The 23,752-nt window shown below is 38.6% G+C and overlaps 2 protein-coding genes across 3 annotated transcripts; one reads left to right on the top strand and one right to left on the bottom strand.

Moving 5' to 3' along the window:
• Positions 1–574: 574 nt before the first annotated feature.
• jar (Myosin heavy chain 95F jaguar) lies at positions 575–16,193 on the top strand. The gene is made up of 18 exons (XM_011631585.3): positions 575–732; positions 8,266–8,459; positions 8,830–8,903; positions 8,986–9,115; positions 9,414–9,578; positions 9,990–10,402; positions 10,628–10,896; positions 11,010–11,167; positions 11,251–11,415; positions 11,584–11,807; positions 11,983–12,174; positions 12,258–13,241; positions 13,502–13,641; positions 13,829–13,873; positions 14,271–14,391; positions 14,479–14,596; positions 14,792–15,007; positions 15,369–16,193. Exons 2-18 carry the CDS (start codon positions 8,279–8,281, stop codon positions 15,518–15,520), a joined length of 3,747 nt encoding a protein of 1,248 aa, XP_011629887.3. The 5' UTR covers positions 575–732; positions 8,266–8,278; the 3' UTR covers positions 15,521–16,193.
• LOC105422331 (fatty-acid amide hydrolase 2-B) lies at positions 16,037–23,573 on the bottom strand. Of its 2 annotated transcripts, none has more exons than XM_089071121.1 (10): positions 23,150–23,573; positions 20,482–20,652; positions 20,053–20,272; positions 19,372–19,589; positions 18,747–18,858; positions 18,165–18,463; positions 17,983–18,084; positions 17,144–17,311; positions 16,850–16,934; positions 16,037–16,717 (listed from the first exon to the last, which is right to left on the bottom strand). In XM_089071121.1, the coding sequence occupies exons 1-10, from the start codon at positions 23,150–23,152 to the stop codon at positions 16,476–16,478; spliced, it is 1,620 nt and encodes a 539-aa protein (XP_088927247.1). In that variant the 5' UTR covers positions 23,153–23,573; the 3' UTR covers positions 16,037–16,475. The 2 variants fall into 2 exon arrangements, with proteins under 2 accessions (XP_088927247.1, XP_088927248.1); XM_089071122.1 differs by having other exon boundaries at positions 16,850–17,029; positions 23,150–23,572.
• Between the last annotated feature and the right edge of the window lie 179 nt (positions 23,574–23,752).

The raw sequence follows: 23,752 nt of genomic DNA, 5'->3' as shown, positions 1-23,752 counted from the left end.
TATTATATAATACATATTAATTGTGCCTATTAAATAACTAAATTAAATAATTATACATATCATATTACGTTCAATTAAATTACTGCTGTTGTATAAAATAAAGATAAAATATTACTTTTTTTTATGTCTTATTACACATATATCTTTAAAAATTCATTCGAAAATACAACTTTTTTAATATTTCAATTATACCATATATACAAAATATATACAAAATACTTAAATGTAAAACATGATAATTATCTTTACTACATCATCGTTTTAATTGCGAACATTACAGCTTTAATTGGATCATATGTTTCAAGATCAAAGTGGTACCAGCAACAAGGACACTACCATTACTGGGAACGAATTTTAAATTCATAATTCATTCCTTTTCCTCGAATGTTTGACAATTAAATCGCAATGGTGGCGGATTCGGTTCATCATTCGCGCGTTCTCCGCTCGCGAACCCTTCGATTTTCCCTGACACGCCGAGTGCCCCGAGATCATCTCCTGGCCGGGGGCAACCCCGTTTTTATGAGCGACAGCGAGACGGCAGTACGCGATCTACGTGCTGGTTACGATCGCTGTTTTGCCGCGTGGCATCGGCGGAAACAGCCGTGGATCGCCGAGCGAGCGAGCCGGGCTCGTCGCTCCGAAGCCGCGCCGACAGTTGCATGTCGGATCTTGTGCCGTTCGTACGGTTTCGTCCCGGCTGGCTGACTGTCCTCGCATCCTCGGCGAGACACGGTGAGTAGTAAACCCGTCCTTGCGGAACCGCGTCGTGTCTTCTCACCTGTTTCTTCTCCGCGTGTAAATCGATCCGCGGAGCGCGCGATCCGAGCTGCCCGCGTTGCGAGCCGCCGATCCCTCGACACTTCGACCGCGCGATCGAATTATTGTTTTGCGATAAGCTTAAACGTCCTCCGCGTGCGATACGCCGCGTGTACGCGTGCCCGATGCCTCGATCAGCCGGAAAGATAAATCTCCTCGCGAAGGTAAGAACAACAAGGCGAGTCGTGCGATCGGGTCGAGTCGATATCGGGGGAACCGACTTGTGACTTCGCGACGCGAAGGTTTCCGAGAGAAGTTTAAGAAACCAGCAATTTCAGAAACATAAACAATGCGGATGTAACACGCGATATTACCCTGTTGTCTTCTTCAATAAAAAAAAAAAAAAAAAAAAAAAGAGAGAGATTGTAATTTATTTGCAAATAGAAGCTCCGATTTTCGGATGTACGAAGTCGTGAGCTCGTGCTACGAGAGATGTATTTATTTAACATTTTGTTTGCGAAAGAATTTCTTTTTTTTTTTTTTTTTTCCTGATAGAGGGAAGGATCACCGAAATTAAACGCAATCGTCGTTTCTGCTCAATCAATGACACGCCGAAAGCCCGAATGATTCAAGAGCGCGGACGTGCATTAGTTTTACGTAATGCATTATCGCGTTCCTTTTACGGCGGCCGCGAGAGCCGGAGTGGGAATGAAAAATCGCCATTGGGAATTCTTTTTCCTTTTTGCACGCGCGTTCGCCGGCTTATCTAGTCCGTGATTAGGAGAGTGGAACGGGACGGCGTGGCGTGGCGTGGCGTGGCGTGGCGTGGCGTGGCGTGGCATGGCGTGGCGTGGCGAACGGGCCAGGTGCAATGCAACGTAATGCAAAAGCGTGGAGCGGCCCGTGTGAATTAGTGTGTGAACCTGCGTAAGCGCCTACGTGCACACCACGTAAAACAATTCGGCCGGACGGCGGGACGAAAACGGACGGACGGGGGGGGAGGGGGAGAAGAGAAGGAGAAAAATTGCCCGCGCTTCTCTTGCGCGTAATGCACGACGATACGCGCGCATCGCGAAACGCTCGTCGGTTCGCTTGCGAAATGGACGGATGGATGAGTACCTTTGCAAAATCGCCGTAATTATCAGCGGTTGCGCGGTTTTTCCACGCGATTTTCGTAACGTCCCTCTTCCGGAAGGAGAGACAGGGGGGGAGAGAGAAAGAAAGATTTTGAATCTGACAACGATCCTGATAACGATACGCGTGATAGTGACGAAAGGATTCTATCAGCTAAATCTGACACAATGTATCAGAACGAATTGCGAACAGTCGTGTTTGAAGCATTCGCGTTTATATTTAATTTTTTATATTTTTGCATATATATATATATATATATATATATATATATATATATATATATATTGGGATTTTTTGTTTTGAGTTTCTCACATGATACCATTTGGATTAGCGCGAAGTTTCCTAATTACTTGTCTCGGGCTTCTTATCGGTCGTCACGTAATTGAGAGGCCGCGTGGTGCAGCGTCGCTCTTCCCAGGCTTAAGTTTAATCATCCACACCGTCATGTTAATTGTGATCCTTAACGATAACATTTAAACCAATTTCACAATTCCTCGGAATTCTCCCTCGTTCTTCGTCGTTATTGTTCGGGAGCAGACGTCACCGCGCGACGTTCTCTGTTTTCTCTTTTTCTTCCATGTAATCCATGCAATTGGCTCTAAATTTCCAGAGTGATCGGTTCGCTCCCATGAAATGTTTTCGAACGCAATCGAATATTTCATTTGCGAGATAGGATATCTTACGTATCTGTCTCCGACGATACTCGACTGGAAATGTTGAACATCAGCTGTCAAGATTGTCCCGATTTCAGCATTCGAGACATTTTTTTTCTTATTTTTTGGCCTTAATTTTGAGCTTTTTAGATTCTATGGGATTATTATAAAATTTTTTTTTATATAAATGAGCCTCTAATTTGCACTTGAAATAAAAAACGAATTTCCTATTTTGAGGAAATTTTATTCTAAAGAGGAATTTTCACCTATCTTCAATTTTAAGTTTAAATAAAAGCTGTAGTCTTAAATTATATCAGAAGAGATTTATTTTATTATTTATAGTATCAAAATGTAAAATCTTCACTCAGGCCGAAAGTAGAATAAAAATTTCGATTCGGGCAACCTCACAAGGAAAACAACGTGCGAAACAACATGCAGTCTCATATTAACATCCAAGATATATATTCAGCCGTTCTCCACGACCCTGCGAGAACTCATCGAAATTGGAAGTAGCGCGATGGACCATCCGTCTCGTCGCTTCAACGAGAATAACGGAAGTAACGAAGTGACGAAAGTGAATTCGACGGAACCGAGATTGGTTTTCTCTCGCGGAACGACAGCCTCGCTGTCATCTAGCGATGTCCTCTTGGCGAACGTATGACGTGACGCGTGCGAACAGCGTTACGCAATCGCGGATAAAGAATTGGCCGATTCTATATATGTGCATATAGGTGGGCGAGCTGCCGTGTGAGAAACGACGAGGACGCCCGTGACTCATCCACGATCTCGATCGTGTGCTCGAACGCGAGTCGTGACCAGTTCCGATCGAGCCGTTTTACCGGGTCCCCATTATCGATCGGTTCCTCTTTCAGAAAGTCAAATCGTCCGTCAAAAATTTGCATGCCGCATCTCGTCGGAATTAATTTCTGGCAACTTTGCGGATTAAACATTCCTATTTTAAAATCGGCGATACGTTAAATGGCGATACTCATGTCATCGAAAAATATTTTCGCATTAGTTATCAATGGCCACTTGACGGCGAGAATGCCAGGTTTGATATGCGGTTAAATTGACGGTAATATCCGTCGTATTATATATATACGGCTGATTGATCGGGAATTATTGCATTGATGTGGATCCATTTGAACTCTATTTTGGAGCGAAAATGTGCCGCTCCATTAGTCGGCGCAAAATGCTGGACGGAAACTCGATGCAAATGGGAGATTACGGGACCGAAAGCCCGACCCACTGCACTCGATCTAATCACCAAGTGCTCTTGATGACGGCGGTGGTGCGAAGGTTGTTCCAATTAATGTTAAACGACGTGAAATGACGAGATACGTCGCCGTGATTGATCCGAGAAACCTGTAGCAGCGCGGTAAATTTATTATAATTTCCATTTGCGGAAGATTAACAAAGTAATCGTATTTTGTTCTAGGAACGAACCTCGCATTTCAATTCAACGTCCCGAATTTTATTAATATTTGAAAAATTTATGTTTAGACGAGATTTAAAATAGATGAAATATTGCATATAGAATAGAAATAGATAGATAGAAATGTTGCATAAAATAGATAGAAATGTTGCATAAAAATATATAATTAGACGCGCGTGAACTTGGCGTCATTTTTTTTACCTTTTTACTCACTACAACTTCATTTTTTTATATCTTATAAATCTTTCAAATTACATTTGTGTGATAAAATGAACGTAGATTAATCTTCCAATAAAATAAAAAAAAAATTTAACAAAATGCGATCAATATCGAATTAACAAATTACGATATTATTCGAGGCTATCTCTCGTTTTTGTTGCAATAAAGTTTCTTTTGTCTATTGTTACCTTCTCAACACGCTATTGATAAGGTAACAATAGACAAGAATGTTAAAGATATGTATCTATTTTCTTGGCAAAAAGACGGAAAAAATATATTTAGAATTCAGGCTTCGTTCCATTTTTTTTTTTTTTTTTTTTATATTTTGACTGCCGGTTTTAATGCGGTAAATTCGATGGGCGCTCACGCGTGTCTCCCTGTTTCGGTATGCCGGTCCCACCTGCCGTTTCCTGCTTCCTCTCGTGTCCCTTTCATTCCCTTTCGACCGGCCCTTTCGGTGAATTAGTAGGGGCCTGTCGCGCGACGCATCGGCGCGAGTCACCTCCGCACGCAAAGTGCATTTCGAATCGAGGACTCGAGGTCGCATTAGCGCGACTGTCTCTCCCGAGGACTTGAGGTCGCGAACGAAGGTGGAGAACGCGGTGGAGAAACCGCGCCTCGTTCGGAGAACAATGCGCGACGTCTGACGTCAGGCGGAAGAAGAGACGCCGTGTCCCGCGATAGCCGGGAGGGGGGGAGGGGTCGATACTGTGATCGTCTTGCCGTCGCAAATTTAGGAAAAAGAAAAAGAAAAGTGAAAAAAAAAGGGAAAGGGTTAACGAGACTGCGGGAGGGAAAGGAGGAAGACGACGCAACATCTGTTGACGTTACGGTTTCTTCTACTTATAGTAGAAGGAGGTGAACGAACCGATGCGAACGATTCCTCGCCTCTCTTCTTCTTTTTCTTCCTCTTCCTGCCTCTCTCTCTCTCTCTCTCTCTCTCTCTCTTTCTCTCTCTTCCTTCCTCCTTGCGATGCACCTCGCATCTCGCGGAACGCAGAAAATTGCCTCTTAGCATGCCTAGGCGCCGCGACGTGCCGCGACTCGCAACATTGTTCGAGTTCGTTCGGTAGGATTGATTTAAATCAGGCGTGTTTCGGTACAATCCGTCATTGTTTGCAATATTCATCTCACCTCGGACTTGGGATTCGTTCCGCGGATTAGCGCGATTCGGCATGCACCCGCCGCGCCGCGCGGCCTCGCTAGCTCGCGCGACGTCCTGTGGATCGATGCAAGGATTTACCGCTGGCTTTTACCGTTACGATATCTCTAACGGGATGCGGAGAGTACGACAGAAGGAACAAGGCAATTTCTCGCGCTTTCCAGATCGACCGCGCGTGATTCCCGGCAGTCGCGACTGCTATTCAGCAGTCGTAATCGCGATATTATATATCAAGCGGGAAACAAGTGCAGGAATCCAGGGTGTCTCTACGTCCAGCTGTTCCATAGCCGTGCGAGTTCACAAAAATTTTTATTTATAATAAAAACGGGAAAAAGAAGATATCGGCTCGGAATGATAAATACGAATAAAAATAGACATATATTCGGATTTCTGCGCAGTTTTTTTTTTTTTTTTTTTTTTTCCCAAGTAGAAAAGTCACGCCTATCGGACGCAGTCGCATGCAAATGCGACGGGTTTAGTGCGCCGTGTCGCGGTGGACGAGGGACCCCGGGGGATGCCTTTTTTTTTTCGAAATTCTGTTGCCGGCGGCGCGTGTAAAACGCGAGGTGCAGCGGCTCGTGACGACCTTTGATCGCGCGCGGTTGACTGTCGGAATTGTCGAACCTGGTGTCGGCGGAAAACACACACCGGTGGGTACGGGGCGGTTGTGTGTCGCCGGAACGACGACAACACGTCGTTTTGTGCCTCTGTGCCTGCGATTTTATCGCCGCGCACGACCGCCCGCCGCAACCCTGGAGCGTGTCCGCCGCGCACGCTGAACTCGAAAATCATCGTTAGGATTGCGTTACGCAATCGAGAAAATTGTCTTCGCGCAACTGATGACAATTCATCAGTTGCGCGAAGACAATTTTGATTATAACGATATCGTTATAGGGTGATTATAACGACATCGTTATAGGGAAAGAAAAAAAAAAATAAATTTCCAACTTCCCTTGAGAATCTTGAAATTCGCACAAATCGTTTGCACAAATTATTTGCGTTTTTGTTTCCCGTGAAGATTCTTATCTGGTCAATATATTTTAACGTGCAGATAAGCGATTTGTTAAGAAAATTGTAAAAGTGAAAGCTTAAAGAAAGAAACCGTCCGCGTGTTGCTGTTTCATTATTATATACGTGGAATTTCTCAAACATGAATGCGAGAGTGACATCAGCTTGACGAATAAAGTGTAATCCGACACGTTCGTCGTTTTAAGAAAGAGAAATGAAAAGAACACATGGAGCAGCTGCGCGGTCTCGACGATGAGTAACGGCGATTATTTGAAGTCGTCGTACCTTCCGTCATCATCGCTTATCTCGATAACGCGGCGCGATAAGCGATAAATTGAAGTCGAGAATTTCGATTTTCGCATCAGCCACCGAGACGAGAGCGAAACGTCGAAATATGAGCGATATTAACTTCAAAATACAAACCTAGTATATTTATCCGTCTAATTTTCAAACTTCTGCTTCGCTCATTATCGTGGAATTATCTTGCACGGCATTATTGCACGTACAAGATGTTCCAGAATAGTCCATCTTTAATTAGCAGGCAATATTTTAAATAGCTTTAGAATATAAAATTGCAATTTCAAATTGCAACAGAAATTCAAAATCGATTAGGCAATTCTTTAATTTGTCGGAAAAAGCGAAAATAAAAATAATTTTAATTCTCGAGAATCAAAAGAGAACGATTTTCATGAGTTGATTTATGAATTTTTTGTTCATTAAATAACCAGCTTCTACTTTATTCTTTTATACAAAAATCAAAAGGAACGATTTTTGTGAATCGGTTTTAGGAATTACAATTTTTTTACCGACAAAGAACGATTTTCGCGAGTTGACATATGAATTATAATTTCTTGACCGAGCTTAAATAACGAACTTTCCATTTTATTCTCGTATATATTTTGTTGACACGCTGATAGCTGATTTATCAGAATTATGTATCAAAAGCTCGTGAGACTACCATCTTGGACTACGACCGTCCTCAACCCTTATCGACCGTGTGATGGCACTTTTATTGCTTCTTCCGTCAATAATTACGCGACTTAGAAATAAGACCGAGAATCGCCGGGATTGCTAAGAATCTTCATTCAGCATACGCGGTAAAGCGCCGGAAGTCGGACGGACGGACGGACGGATTCGTTCGCCGGAAACTTCTCCGAAAGATACGGCGAGAAAGTTTCCGCGTTAGCAAAAGCTGTCGTCGACGATTTACGTTCTGTATAAGCGAGAATGACAGTACAGACTTGTTCGTCTTTGTGGCACTCGCTCGTCGATCGCTCTCGTTGCGAATTTCAACGTGAGTCTGCGCTTTCATGCTGGATAATTCCGCGAAACTACCGGATGTCCGTCCAGTTGCAAACGCTTCGTTCGATTTTAAGTCGATCTTTTTTTAGCGAGGAAATCGAGGAAGGTCGTCGTTTATCGTAATTTTCCAATTTTCATTATGTTTTTTTTTTTTTTTTTTAACGGAGGTCAAATCAAAATCAATTTTCGATATTTTTTTTTTTTTTTTTTTTTTTTTTTACAATTTAAATGGTGATCTTAGTGAAGTTTACTTAAAATTGTTCAATGAGTTTGTTAGTTTTTTTGTTTGGATTTCTCCTAAAGATTAATTCGAAAAAGATTCTTCGATCAAGATTGTTAATTATCCGAAAAATACCGATGGTGATCTCAACATTTTTATTAATTAATGTTGTTAACTTTAATTGTGAGATAGAAAGAGCGTGATCTAAAGATACTCCGCCAATGACATTCCTCATAAATAATTTAATATCTCTTTCGCGTTAGAATTATATTATACGAGACGTTGTGTCTAATGCGCTTTCACTCACCTAGAGTGAAGAATAAAATAACGATGATTACGGGGAGTATCGTTGCGATCATGTAACCATTTGTTTCAGGATAAAGCTCGGGATGGAAAACCAGCAGGTATGGGTTCGGGACCCCCAGGAGGGTTTCATAATCGGAAAATTCACGGACATGGTGGACGGGGATGCTCTGATCGTGCCCCTTGACCCAAAGTATCCCCAACGTACGTGTCCGCTGGACGAAGTGTATCCTGCTGGCGAATACACTAAGGATGTCGAGGACAATTGTAAGTGTTTCTACGAAGACACATCTAATTTTACAAAAGAAAAATTTCGGGGAAACGATTCGATTTCGTAAAGGCTATGTAAAAAAAAAAACTACTCGTGGCAGATCTCGCAGACGCTGCAGATGCTAAAAATGGAAGAAAAAGAAAATGGAACGGAAAGACACGTTTGCATCTGTTTATTCCTCGCGATTCTCCCTTTCCTGATTGTTACACACCGTGACGCATTTATGTGTTTCGTCCATTTTATATATCAGAGATTAAGATCACGCGGTCACGCTCGCTTCTCACGCGACTTTCGCTCTTTTGCAAAGGCACTTTCACTGATTTTTTTTCCCTCTCATCTCCTTTTCTTTGTATCATCCTCCCCCAGGTGCCCTGATGTACCTGAACGAGGCCACGCTGCTGAACAATATTCGCACGCGTTACTTCAAGGACAGGATATACGTGAGTAATTATACGCTTGACACGCTGAGGTCGGGCCGCGCATCCGCCATTTTTAATCCCTCGTTACGCCGTGAAATTTCAGACTTACGTCGCCAACATTCTGATAGCCGTGAATCCATACTACGAGGTGAAGGACCTCTACTCGCCGCAAACGATCAAGGCTTATCAGGGCAAGTCTTTGGGCGAAACGCCACCGCACGTCTTCGCCATCGGTACGTGAGCACCCCTGCCACCCCTTTCTTATCCTCACCCATTTTTACCATAATGTAGGTTAACTTTAATCATGGTTTAACTTGCTTTCCTTCCTTTTCTAATTTGAAAAATTAGAGAAAGATGAAGATTTAAATCGAGATTAAAGTTAATTTACATTTAGTAGAAATGAACAATTCTCGCAGTCAAAAATAAGCATTCTGGTTAGAATTCTAGCTGAATTAGCGAAACATCTTTTTGAGCGTTTAATTTTACCCGCTCCCGGAGAAAGTACAGAGCGATTTTTATTTATTCTCATAGGTGACAAAGCGTTTCGGGATATGAAAGTGCTGAAACAATCTCAGAGCATTATCGTGTCCGGTGAATCGGGAGCGGGGAAGACTGAGTCGACCAAGTATCTCCTGAAGTATCTCTGCGATCTATGGGGATCCACGGCCGGCCCGATCGAACAGAGGATTCTCGATGGTAAGGAAAAGAAGCAGAATCTACGAAATTAACAACGTGAAATAATTAAATAATAATTAATAATATAAGAAATTAATAAGACCGTGTCAAAAAAGTAGCGACTAAAAAGAGTTTCCTAAAAGAGTCTTATTCTTTTTGTTTATTCAATATTTAATAAGTTGAAATTTATTTGATTATTATATTTTTTTTACGATATATTTTTATTTCGTAGCAAAGCCCCGGTGCTGAATCTAATCAGATTTATAAAAATACATTTAACGGCATGAAATAATTAAATAATAATTATAAGATTGTTTAAAAAAATTAGCGACGTGTTCTAGGAGAGTCTTATTCTTTTCGTTTACTCGGCGTGCTCAAAAGTTGGAATTTGAGTATTATATTTTTTTTTAATGATATATTTTTATTTCGCAGCGACCCCGGTGCTGGAGGCGTTCGGTAACGCAAAAACGAAGCGCAACAACAACAGCTCTCGCTTCGGCAAGTTCATGGAGGTGCACTTCGACGCCAAATGTCAGGTGGTCGGCGGATACATCTCCCACTACTTGCTGGAAAAGTCCAGAGTATGCTTGCAGAGTCCGGACGAGCGGAATTATCACGTGTTCTACATGATGTGCGCTGGTGCGCCGGCCGATCTCCGCGCAAAGTTGGGAATAAACAAGCTGGACGATTTTCATTATCTGAGAAACGGTTGCACTCAGTATTTCTGCAATACAAATTCGGAGAAGCGATTGAACGAGGCGCAGAAGAGCCGCGAGCAGATGCAAAAGGGCAGCCTCCACGATCCCATCTTGGACGATGTCGAGGGGTTCAACGCTATCGATCAGGTCCGCAGGGGGGAGAAAAACTTCCCCCATTATATGACTTAAGTCGATCTAAATCACGTAATTTTTGAATAATCTGAAAACTTAAAGAAATTTTAAATAATTATTTATTCTCACTTTTTTGCTAATAAATGTATTTCTGTTTATTTTTTAATTTTGTTATTTTAATTTTTAACTTTTATTTTGAACTTTATTTCTAAATTTCTGATTAACTTTGTTATATCAAAGGCTTTTACCCGACTCGGTTTAACGGATGTCGAACGTATGGAGATCTACACGATGGTGGCTGCGGTGCTTCATCTCGGTAATATTACATTCGAGGATAATCCGGAGGACACGAAGGGCGGTTGCAGGATAATTGATTCCGCCGTTGATTCGGGAAAAGCGGTAGCGATATCCGCAAAGTTATTAGGGGTGGATCCTGAAGAGTTGCGACAGGCTCTGGTCTCGAAGGTGATGCAAACTAGCCGGGGTGGTATCAAAGGAACGGTTATCATGTGAGTATGCAAAGATTTTAAATATTTTTTATTATCTTTTTTTATGAATTTAAATATTTATAATGCAATTTTCTTTAATTGTTTTCATCGATTTGTTGTAATAATTGCACTAGGGTGCCCCTGAAAGTTTACGAGGCTAATAACGCCAGAGACGCTCTTGGGAAAGCTATTTACAGCAAATTGTTCGATCATATTGTCGCGCGGATTAACAAAAGCATTCCTTTCAAGGCTTCGAGTTATTATATCGGCGTGTTGGATATCGCAGGATTCGGTAAGAAAATTATTTTTAAATTTTAAAATTATTTTTTATTTATAAAAGTGAAATATAAATAATTTTTTCTTTGCTTCTTACAGAATACTTCAAAGTCAATAGCTTCGAGCAATTTTGCATAAATTACTGCAACGAGAAGCTCCAGCAATTTTTCAACGAGCGGATCTTGAAATACGAGCAAGAACTGTACGCCCGAGAATCCTTGAATGTCCCGAAAATCTCCTACGTCGATAATCAGGATTGCATTGGTGCGTGAAGTGCGTCGAGGTTGCAAAAAATAAATTCAACATTTTGAATCAATTAAAATTTTTACTTAAAATTTTTACTTAAAATAATATTATTCCGCAAATGAAATGATAAATGGTACTTCCGCTTGTAGATCTGAAAAATAAATCGCGTGTCATGCTAACTTTCAGATTTAATTGAGTCGAAGAATACGGGTATCTTCAGCCTGCTGGACGAGGAATCGAAATTGCCGACTCACAGTTTCGCGCATTTCACCAACGAGGTTCATCGCGCGTGGAACGGTCACTTCCGCATCACTTTACCACGAACGTCACGATTGAAGGCTCATCGAGAATTACGAGATGATGAGGGCTTCGTGATTCGCCATTACGCCGGCGGTGTTTGCTATCAAACGGTAAAGTAGCGTGTTCTATAAAGTAGCGTGCGTGTAAAGGAACGTCATAAGCTAAAGTACAGCCGAAGTTATACTTTTAAAAGAGACTTCTTAATTTTCTTTAGACGCATTACAAACTTTTTGCATCGAGAAAAAGTTTTGTACAAAGATTTATCGAACGTTTATATTCTCGCAGAATCAGTTTATTGAGAAAAACAACGATGCGCTGCATGCCTCTCTGGAAGCGCTCATTCAGGAAAGCGGCAATAAATTCCTCAGGACGCAGTTCGCCAATCATTCCCTGCAAAAAGGGAAGCTGACGTTCATCAGCGTTGGCAGTAAATTCAAGACGCAGCTCGGTGAACTTATGGACAAGCTGAAAAGCAATGTAAGAATGAGGATTGCTTGAACTTAGAAGATTCTGAATATTCCAATTTTTCTGTTTGTAATTTTTATCTCAATTTTTTTTAGGGAACCAACTTCATAAGATGCATCAAGCCAAACAGCGATATGGTGGCACATCAATTCGATGGCAATAGCATTATGAATCAGCTACGTTGTTCGGGAATGACGTCGGTTTTGGAATTGATGGAGCACGGATATCCCAGCCGAGTTCCTTTCCACGAGCTTTATAATATGTACAAGTCCTATTTACCGCCGGAGCTCGCCAAACTCGATCCTAGATTTTTCTGCGAGGCGCTGTTGCATAGCTTGAAATTAAACCAGAAGGATTTCAAGTTCGGCATCACCCGGGTCTTCTTCAAGCCGGGCAAGTTCGCGGAATTCGACCGAATTATGAAATCTGATCCGGAGAATTTGCGCAAGCTGGTCGCCAACGTGAAGAAGTGGCTTCTGAAGTCGCGATGGAACAAATTGCAATTTTGCGCGCTGTCGGTGATCAAGCTGAAAAATAAGATCATCTATCGGCGACAACATCTGATCGTGTTGCAGAAAACGGCGAGAATGTATATCGCGAAGAAGCAACACCGACCGCGAATACGCGGTATTGTGAAGATTAAGAATCTGCGAAAGCAATTGACGCGAATGGAGGAGACAGCGAGCCAATTGAAGAATCGGGAGAGGTCGACGCTGAACATGAAAAGGCTCGATGACGACTTGGAGACGGCTATACGCAAAATTAAAAACAACCCAAAGATCATGCCAACGGAGATCGATGGTCTCTATACGTCTCTGGTGAATCAAGTGAACAAGCAAATGGCCGCACTTCAAGATATGGTGAAACAGCAAAAAATTGCCGAGGAACAGGCGAGATTGAGAAAGATTCAGCAGGAGCTCGAGTTAGAAAAAAAGAGAAAAGAGGAGGAAGAACGCAGAAAGAGAGAAGAAGAAGAGAATAGAAGGAAGAAGCTCGAAATGGAAGCCAGGAGAAAAATTGAGGAAGAGCAGAGGAGAAAGCAGGAACAAGAGGATCAGAAAACGGCGGCTGCTCTTCAGGTTCGTTAAATTTTTATTTTAATAATTTAAAAACAATTAATAAATTTCAAAAATTAATTAATAAATTTCAATTATTATAAATATTTTGTATATTTTGTATATTTTTATTTTTTATATTTTTGGTTTTTTTTTTTAATTTTTATATATATTTTAATTTATTTTTAGATCCAAAAAATAACCAAATAATAACCATTATAATTTTTAAATAATTAATAATATATTGTGCTCAAATTTTGATTATTTATCTGTGTTATTTAAAGGCACAATTGGAGAAGGAAGCTATGGAAGAAAGTAGGTATCGAGAATTATTAGAGCAAGAAAGAAGAGATCACGAATTGGCGGTCAGACTTGCTCAAGAATCAAACGGACAAGTTGAGGATTCTCCGCCACCTATTCGAAGGTAACGTATCATTTAATTATATTTAATATTTAATTTTTCTAATTTATCTTATTTATCTTATCTTATCTTGCTGATTTATTAATACAATCGGATCAGATACGGTTTTGCGCAATAAAAGTCATGTAGAGTATTGTTAAACAAAAGTAAACAAAAGTAAGACATTATTTTATTGTTTAAACTTACGCAGTGGCTCCGATGTACGAACACCTATGAACAACAACAGGCTAATAAGGTATCGTATAATTATTCGGGTTTTCTGCATGAATAATTAATGACCAGTGAGATTAGCTCTCCTTTTTCGAATGAACTAACCGTCAGTGGTATCGCAAGCAATATAGATAGTCATAAAAAAATAGCATTTGCACGCCTGTTAACCGTAAGGTTTATGTATCTGTCGTAATATTTTCTGAGTCTTGTATAAATTTTTTACTCCTCACTCTTACACATCGCATGATCCACTAATTTCAGCTTGCACTAACTTTCGACTTTCTCGTGGACTAACGCCAGGGTGAATACGTCGCCTGTCTAAGAGTTTCACGTATCCTAATCCGAAATATTGTGTTACGAAATGTGTTGTGAAATCGCAATTATGTGTGGTATTTTCTTACGGGTATCTGTTCACAATGTAGATCGGAGCAAGTGCGTAATCAGCAGGCGGCTATGAGCAACAAGAAGTACGACCTGTCCAAGTGGAAGTACTCGGAGTTGCGAGATGCAATCAACACGTCTTGCGATATCGAGTTACTTGAAGTAGGTGCACGCGGTTGTCGGTTAAATAACCGTAAATAACTCTCTTTACCTTTTTCTTTCTTTTTAAAAAAACATTGCCCGTTGCAGGCCTGCCGTCACGAGTTTCATCGCAGACTGAAGGTTTATCACGCCTGGAAAGCGAGAAACCGCAGGAAAACTACCATGGACGAGAATGAAAGAGCACCAAAGTCCATCATGGAGGAAGGTAAGTAATTATAATTATTTATTAAATAATTAATATTAAAAAGTTATATAATTATAATTACACCAATAATAATAATTGTATCCGATAATGAATTTGAGTTAATAATTATAACAGTAGATTAATTACCGTCACCGGGGGTGATTGATTAAAATCGCGACCGGCGAGAGCGATATTTTAATCGAATGTGTTTTCCAGCCGCGAAAACTCCAAGGACACCGATGAAGCAACAGATAGTCGAGTCATCCCAGAGATATTTCCGGATCCCCTTCGTCCGTTCTTCCGCTGCCGGGCAGCAGGATAACACGCACGGTGGCGGCAAAAGGGGATGGTGGTACGCGCATTTCGACGGGCAATACGTGGCACGACAAATGGAACTTCATCCCGATAAACCGCCCATACTCCTCGTAGCAGGTAAAATTTCAATGTATTCTTATACACTTATTATCCATGCTAATATTATGTGAATATTTTGCATTGCAAATGCAGCAATTATTCAGACGTATTCAGACGATGAAATTAATAAATACGTAACAATCAGCCCGGAACGAAGCTATTAACCTTCGACCCACGTAACAAACAAATGTAATTGATCGATCGAGGAAGAAAAATAAATGATACGATATTAAACGGTTTTTCCCATTACGTAGATACAATTGTTGAAGTTTTTACGACTTTGCCTTGTCTCACGTTCTCTCGGAAATATTTCATTATATCTGAATCATATTTTTATGTTAATAATTTTTGTTTCAAGGAACATTTTTCTATTCGCCAGGTATTGATGATATGCAAATGTGTGAGCTAAGTCTCGATGAGACCGGTTTAACGAGGAAACGCGGTGCCGAGGTTCTGGAACATGAATTCAATCGCGAATGGGAGAAATACGGCGGCAAACCATATGTAGCACCGTGCGATCGCAAAAAGTGAAGATCTCACAATGAGGTGCAATTACTTTTGCGTTACATCGTGAAAAACACACAATAAATCAATACGGAGATTCGTGAGGATCTTTATGCGACTTACGTAGTTTTTTGTTCGGTGAACGCATCGACGATCTTGTGCCTTCCGAAACGTGCCTTGTGCATTGATGGCACGCGGATGATATTTTTGTATTATAATTTATAAATTACGGTGTAGTTACGTAAAAAAGATTTTTCTCGTCGGTATGTTTATTGGATATTCATTAGAAGTTTTTTCTTCCTTTTTTTCTTTTTTTTTTTTTTTTTTTTTACTCTGGCGATTCTAGGAATTGTTAACCAATCAGTATTCTGTGACGCATTTAAAATATAAATATGTAAAACATCAGAAAATTTTAAACTTTAAAAAAAAGATGTGCGAAAGATTATCGGGATCTGTTATCGCCAATTACCTTTTTGCAATAAGATTTTGTAATTCTGATATATAGTTATTTATAAATAGGATGAACGAGAGTAGAGTAAGGTAAGATGTAAGATTCCTTAAGTTTATTATCGTTAACATGTATTTCCAAATTATAATCTTGTAATAATGTTGTTGTCTATAAAATCCTTTACGCCGATTTAGTGATGAGATTTAGTAGATAAGTCATTTCGAATAGAAACAATAAAGAGTACTAAAGGAATGATGTTGAAGAATTCATACTGTTAATTATGCCGTACAAGTCATATTGTGAAAAATGAACATGGTGGTACCGTTATTTAGTAAAATTTTACAAATATTTTCGTGGTGAGAAATAGCTAGTGGTAATAAAGCGATAGTGATCTCATCCGATGATTAATGAAAATCCACGTGATTACTATGCATATTAATAATTACACAACAATATTAATAAATATTAATATTATTATATGTATATGTGTATTAATAAATCTTTAGCAATGAAGAACAATACAAGTTTTATATGTCATATCCAAATTGTTATAAGATTATAACTACTAAAGCAGATCGTTGTGATCTCCTCTATTTGCGTACCTCTTCTCTTTTGCAGCAGAGATATAACCCTCATCTTTGATTTATTTATAAAATAAAATAAAAGATTTATTAATCGCGTATCGACACCGACGGTGGCACCCAACCACCGAAAGCTGTTTCTAGCTCTTTTGCAACCGCCAGACACAGACGGTCCTGATAAGGCGCGGCTATTACCTGAAATTTTTTTTTACTCATTAACCACAACAGATTAATTATTTCGTTCCAGACAATCGATATTTGCGTATTTTATTTGCGTTTGTATTAAATTTTATATTAGAAAGAGAACTTTGATGGTCAATTAATTACCTGAATGCCCATTGGCATGCCATCGTGATTGAGTCCCATCGGTACATTCACGGCGGGAAAGCCGAAAATATTGACGATACCGCAACTAGAAACGGACAATAGTTCGCATAACGCAAGATCCGGAAGTATCTGATTTCGGAAAGTTGGATAAATAAATACTCCATTGTCCCCCAATAGATCCTGCGGGAGAGAGAGAGAGAGAGAGAGAGAGAGAGAGAGAGAGAAACAAAGTCTCGGATATTAAAATTGATTTATACAGACGTAATAATTGTATTAGATTTTCGAGACACTAACCAGCAGCTTCTGCCCAATCTCCTTTCCTTTTTCTGTATAGTGCAATATTTCTGATTCCGTAAATGGAAAATGCGTTTTGATAGATATGTCGAAGAGGAGCAACTGTTTTGTGTGTTGCGACAAGCCGAAGAAAGCTTTCAACATCTCGATCTGCGCATTTTTCTGATGCTGTGGCAACAAGACAAACATATAATATCAAGATTAATTACGCTAATTACGAAACTCAAAGTTAATCATATTATTTATGAACTTTGTGCACGTCGTAAAAATTCTCCCATTTTATTTCTCAATAAATCTTATGATATTCCAATAAAAATTAATCATTATTAATATTGATAAGATAACACGTTCCACGCATGTTCCTTGCAATACATAATATTTCACGATAAAACACGTTCGCGATTTTTTATTACGATATGGAAAGAGCACGAACGTGACAGATGGAATTAAGTGATCAATTAAATTTTCCTTCTCTATCTTCGTTTAAGGCTGTATTTTAACACGCTCGATGTCGGCACGCATATGGATGGCGTTGACATTTTGCCCTTTTCACATGCCGCCAACGCCATATGTGCGTCGTACGGAGAGATGGATTATCCTTTCTCTTTCCTAATCCTTCCCTTTCCATTTTATTTTCATAAGTTTTCTTTTATTCTCCTTTTTCTTTTATTCCTTTTTACTTTTCATTTCTAATAAAAATTTTTATTTTACACTCGACACATTTTAGAATAGTTTCGGAACACGAAACTGGATAACAAACGTAGCAAAAAACGATTCAGTCTAAATTATTTGAATTTGTATTTGCAATAATATAGAATGAAGGCTAATATCGATAATACCTTAGGATTGTTGACGTCAGACAACAGCTGTGGCGGCTTCTTTATATTTAAGAATCCCGTCAGCACAATTTCGGTGATTATTTCTGGCCAGTCTATTGGTAACTGTAACATCAAGTAACGTTAACATTAAGTCTTGCATACCATATCACCGTTATCACCATACAGTTATATCACGATCGTACCTTCTCCGCGTGAACATCGAATCGCGTGAAATGGTTAGCGGCTTTGAGAATGCACTCCTTGATTTCCGGTGGTATTGGTAATATGCCGAATGACTCGTTCAAACCTAATCGATAGTAGACCCTCACTTGCCTCAAGTCCACGGGCACATCCAAACGTAGGTCGTGATTGCATTTCGACGTTATTACTTTCATAAGCAGGACAAGGTCCTCGGCATATCTGGTTATCGGGCCGAAGGTCGTAAAATACCGAAATAATTTGTCCTCGGTGTATGGCATGTGTCCTTTAATCGGAACAATTTCTGCAAAACAAGAAGTAAAAAAAAATACATATATATATATATATATATATATATATATATATATCTTATCATAGATATATAAAACATATATATATTTCCTTTATTATTATTATTATTATTATTTATTACTTCTTTAATCTTCTTTCTCTAGTCGGTTGATTGAATGGATAAAATTTCTTGGTGAAACATAATATAAGAGTAACGATAAATAAGATTCAATTGGAGAATTCAAGACTAGAGTTACAGTTGGAGACTATTTTTGTATTAAAAAAAATCCATTTACCGGCCGTGGGCTTATGTCCAAAAACACCGTTAAGAAATGCCGGTAGTCTTATAGAGCCAGCCATGTCCGAGCCGAGTCCGATCACGGAGGCACCCGCTCCGAGCAGCGCACCCTGAAACGGGAGTTACGTTTCGTTACGTTTTCCCTCTTGTTTCAGAACGCGTTTCAAATTGTTTCCTCAAACGGGGGATTACGTGCGGCTTATCTAACTAACGTGTTTCAGACGAAAATAATGATATCGTGCGGCGGTGCGTCTTGCGTTTCTTCGAGAAACGTGCTCTCTGGGCGAAAGTTGTCAATAAGTAATAAGTAACGATGTAAGAAACCTTTTGCTCGCGTAAGAAAACGTGAAATTTCCACGTTTCGAACTCAAATTATCGCCTGGAATAACGTAATTTTCGATAAGGCAATAATCTGTTCGATAAACGTTCATAATTCTAATTGGCAGTTGGCGCAATTGCCGCAGAAAGTGGCATATGTAAATTGCATAAAAATTTCTTTTCACGACACCTCGCGTTTACCCCCCTTCGACTTGCTCTCTATTTTGTAAATGTAGACATCAACGCCTCCTCTCGGGAATTTCAAAACGGCTCTCGGATATATTTAATGATCGGAGCTGGATTACCTCGCCACCAGACGAGCCACCGGCTGAATATCTGGTGTCGTAAGGATTACAAGTGCGGCCGATCAGCAGATTTGTGCTCTCGATGCCGGTGGAACACTCCGGGGTATTTGTAACACACAACGGTATCGCGCCGGCATTTCGTAGCAATTCGATAACCGTGGCATCGTAGTCGGCCTTCATTCCTTTGCGAGGCAACGTGCAGCCAGAATGACTGCAACCTGCAATTACAATCTACATTTGAATTTTTATTCATTTCTGCTTAAATTTTCTTAAACAAAACGTTCCTTATGAAGAGAGAGAGAGATAAACGTTCTCTCAGATAAGATAACATTTATATATTTTAAACGGTTGTACCCGTACTTTTTTAAATTTATTTCTTTAGATTACTTTTTTTAAATTATACAAAAATGCAAAAAAAAAAAAAATTATCGCACGTGGAAAAAAATTATTTTGCTGAATATCTGAGAAATAATTTTGTTGATTCAAAATAACTATGTAGAAATAATTATGTTCAAACTGGTTGCTAGAATATAAAAAAATGTTGCAGTATTATCATCATATTTAAATGTCCTATAATAAGAGAAACATAATAATTTTAATGGCCCAATAAAATTACTTTCTAAATTTGTACTTGACTAAATTCTTAGCAAACATGTTTTCTCACGTAGAAATTATTCATACCTTTTACAGCGCAGCATTCCTTGACGGTAAGTGGAACACCATAAAGCGGTTTTTCCTTTTCTAAGATCGCGACATCGAATTTGCCCGCTTTTAATTGTTCGTCGCAGTTCTTCGCCTCGATTATTGCGGCGCTGAATCTATCTTCGACGACGGCATTTAGGAAGGGATTCACTTCTTTAATGCGTGTTATGTACGCTTGCACAACTTCGTAGCTCGTAATCTATTTTTTTTTTTTTTTTTTTTTTTTTTTTTAATATCAATATAATCTCTTACATACATTACGTACATGTTACAAAGTATAGCAAATTATATTTAATTGAGGTAAAATTGATCGTGACAATCATATTGCGTGCATAATAATGTAATATGTGCAAAACAAAAGAAAAATAAAGGCAAAGAAATATTGTTGTAAGAATGCGATTGCCTCACCTCTCCCTGCCTGATTTTCCTAGCGAGCGTTGAGGCACTTAACATGTATAAGGAATTAGTTATTGGTGGTATACTTGATGGTTTCTTGCTAAAATACAACAAGATCCGATGTGCTGTTGCATAAATGATATTTATGATACCAAATAGTATCCGTATTTTCCACAGCATGATCTACAAAGTAAGCATCAGATATACAATGTACTATATGTGTTAATTAAATGAATACTGTTAAATTAAACTCAACAATTTTAGACAGTTGCATTGAAAAAATTTTAACATTTTTCAATTTTAAACAGTTGTTATGGAAAAAATATGCACAAGTGTTTTTACGTCAAGTAACACGTGGCAATCAGGAAGACATTTATATGTATAGCATGACAATCGTGGTGAAATAAGTATTATGTAATTACGCAACATATTTTAAAATTGCCCACGTGCTCGCGTTATCGACAATATCTAGCAATACTTGCTAGGTGGTCTTGTTGAATTCTTGCATTGAATTTCGCGTCACGATTCACGGGGCTTCGGATAATCGTAACCATAAGTCCATCGCGTGATTGGCGCACGGACCATTGAATAACAATACGTTTTTATACGATGGCTAGGTGTTTTGGGACCGGTAATAAACGTGTACGCGTTTCGCATTTACAGTATAAAATTAAACGAGGGTAATAATTTTCCAAGGTAATAGGCGTTGTGCAATATTTTCTTCCGCCATTTCTTCTCGCATATTTAAATAAATTTTTCAATGTAATACTTTTTATTATTTTTTGTTGTGTGTATATAATTCATATAATTCAAAAATATAAAATAAAAAAATAAAATAAAAATAATATAAAATAAAAAAATATAAATTTATGCTCACAGAAATAAATACAAGTATATAAAAACATAGACATATAGACAAAACTGTATGTTAATTTACATATAAATTTATATCTCTTTTAATTTTATAATACGTGATAAAAACATATGATTTTCGCGTTAAATTTTCTATGTGTTTCTTCTCACGCCTACTTGCGCGAAAAATTAATTAAACAAATTTTCTCTCCTTACATGAACATTGAATTTTAATTCAATTTTTTTATTATATTGTGTATTTATAATTTATAAATTAAAAGAAATTAAATTTATATTAATATATACATGTATATATATATATATATATATATATATATATATATATATACATTTCTCGACCGTTTTCCGTTTTCTTTACGCTGCATAAAGTTCGTGGTTAAACATGATAATAAATTCTCTTTTCGCACTTCGCAAGACGACATTTTCCGTGGAAGATGACATGACTAAATGCTCGTGTAAACTGACCGATATGACCTGGGAATTGTACTTTGGTCAAGAATATTCCGACAGATATTTATCCGACAAAGAACTCCTCCGAACGAGTTTTCGCTCGAGGAAAATTCAGCGCGATCGTCGCTCAATCACCTCGAAATTTACAATCTGACAGATTGTAAATCTGTCCACCGTGACAAATGTTTTCCCGTGTGAAAAATCACTTCGGAAGAGAGATTCGTTTCTCGAAATCGCGGACGTCCACTTTTAAATTACATGATGGGTTCAGTGAATACGGTGGATCTCGAGATCATAAGAAAATCGTTCCGTTGCGCAATTGTCGCGATTTATCGTGATCAAGTCGTAATATTTCACATCGCGAATAATTCCTAATGACGAATACCGAAAAGAATCGACGATTTCTCGGTTGTACAGAAGAGAATACGCTTGCGTTATATTAAAAAATATCAGTTACGTAATAATGTAATACTGAGTAAAGTGCTAATCTCGAAATGTGATAAGAACAAATGTTAACGCAACCAGAGATATTAACGAGCTAGACATAACAACATAGAGAATGACTCGCCAAGAAACGTTCATCACTGTATCATATCATATGATAAATTGAATAAATGATGACTTCTATTGTTAATATGTTAATTTAGCTCTAGTTTATGTAAAATTTATAAGAGTGCTATCTTATCGGTTCGAAACGTAGAAGTTAGCTTCGGATATTTAGTAGTTATTTGTACAACGTCGTAGAATAAGAAAAAGCACTGACATTTTTCAACGGTAATTATTGTGCATCTTAATTATTCGGGCATAATGGTAATTGAACGGCAAATTTTTTTCACGATCCTCAATCTTATATAACGGAAAAGTAAATATAAAAAGTAAATCTAAAAAAAATTATATTTTAATTTAGAAGTTAAATAATAATTATCATTGCTCATGTACAAGTCGTTGACAAGTTCTTTACTCCGATTTTCTCAGTATTATCGCCAATAACGCTTATTTTTATCATTTAAACCATCGTTTATCGGTCATTATTATTATTATTATTATTATTATTATTATTATTATTATTATTATTATTATTATTATTATTATTATTATTACTGATTCAAGTGGGATCTAGAATAAAATATAATTCTTAAAACAAAATAAATAGATTAATTCGATACATTCGTTTATATTCGAACTCACAATACGATGACGAATAAAGACGATTTATGTAAAGTTTTATTGACAGTTTCAATAGTGTTTCCACCTATTCTGCTTACAAAACAAATTATTTGTGGTCGTAGTAGAAAGATCGCTGTTATTCCACAAATGAAAAATGTCTAAGAAAGAAAAATCGTTTTGTTGTACGTACCATTGACTGACGTTCAATTCAGCAAACTGTAATGCTATTGATTTTCTTTTGTGGCCTTTAGCCTAAAGAATAATACTTAAAAGGCGCACAAAATTGGACTTCCGGTAACTCAAGAATTTCGATTTAATTTATTTTTCTTTAATTTTCACAATCTGAAAAAAACCGAGATTAACGTTAAAGTAACGTTAATCTATCTTAGGAATAGACATCGGCAAAAAGAGCGAGTACGAAATACTATCCGGTATATTTTCCTTCTTTGGTGCGTGACGTTTCTCGTTAAGGAAAAATACCGCGCGTATCGGCACCGATGGTCAATTTGTTCGAACCAGTTTTCAGATGGTACGTATCCGAAGTGTGCGTACCATCGACACGCGGTTCTGCGACACGGCGGACTGAATGTAACGATGCCACGACTTGGGATTTTAATAAAAGTCGGTGGGGGAATTCTGCGGATCTCCAGGGTGCCTTACGAATCAGATGCGCTTGATGGTCGTGTGCGGAGGACGACAATTCGAGCCTCGAGGATATCGACCTTTAACAAATACAGATTCAAGATATTTGCAAACTGATTCCGTACTGTCTGCCGGTTATACAATTGTTACG

Source organism: Pogonomyrmex barbatus, unplaced genomic scaffold (genome assembly GCF_055798465.1).
Source record: "Pogonomyrmex barbatus isolate J1 unplaced genomic scaffold, ASM5579846v1 scaffold11, whole genome shotgun sequence".
NCBI lineage: Eukaryota > Metazoa > Arthropoda > Insecta > Hymenoptera > Formicidae > Pogonomyrmex > Pogonomyrmex barbatus.
The sequence above is the reverse complement of the archived record's forward strand: the minus strand, read 5'-3'. Positions and strand labels throughout refer to the sequence as shown.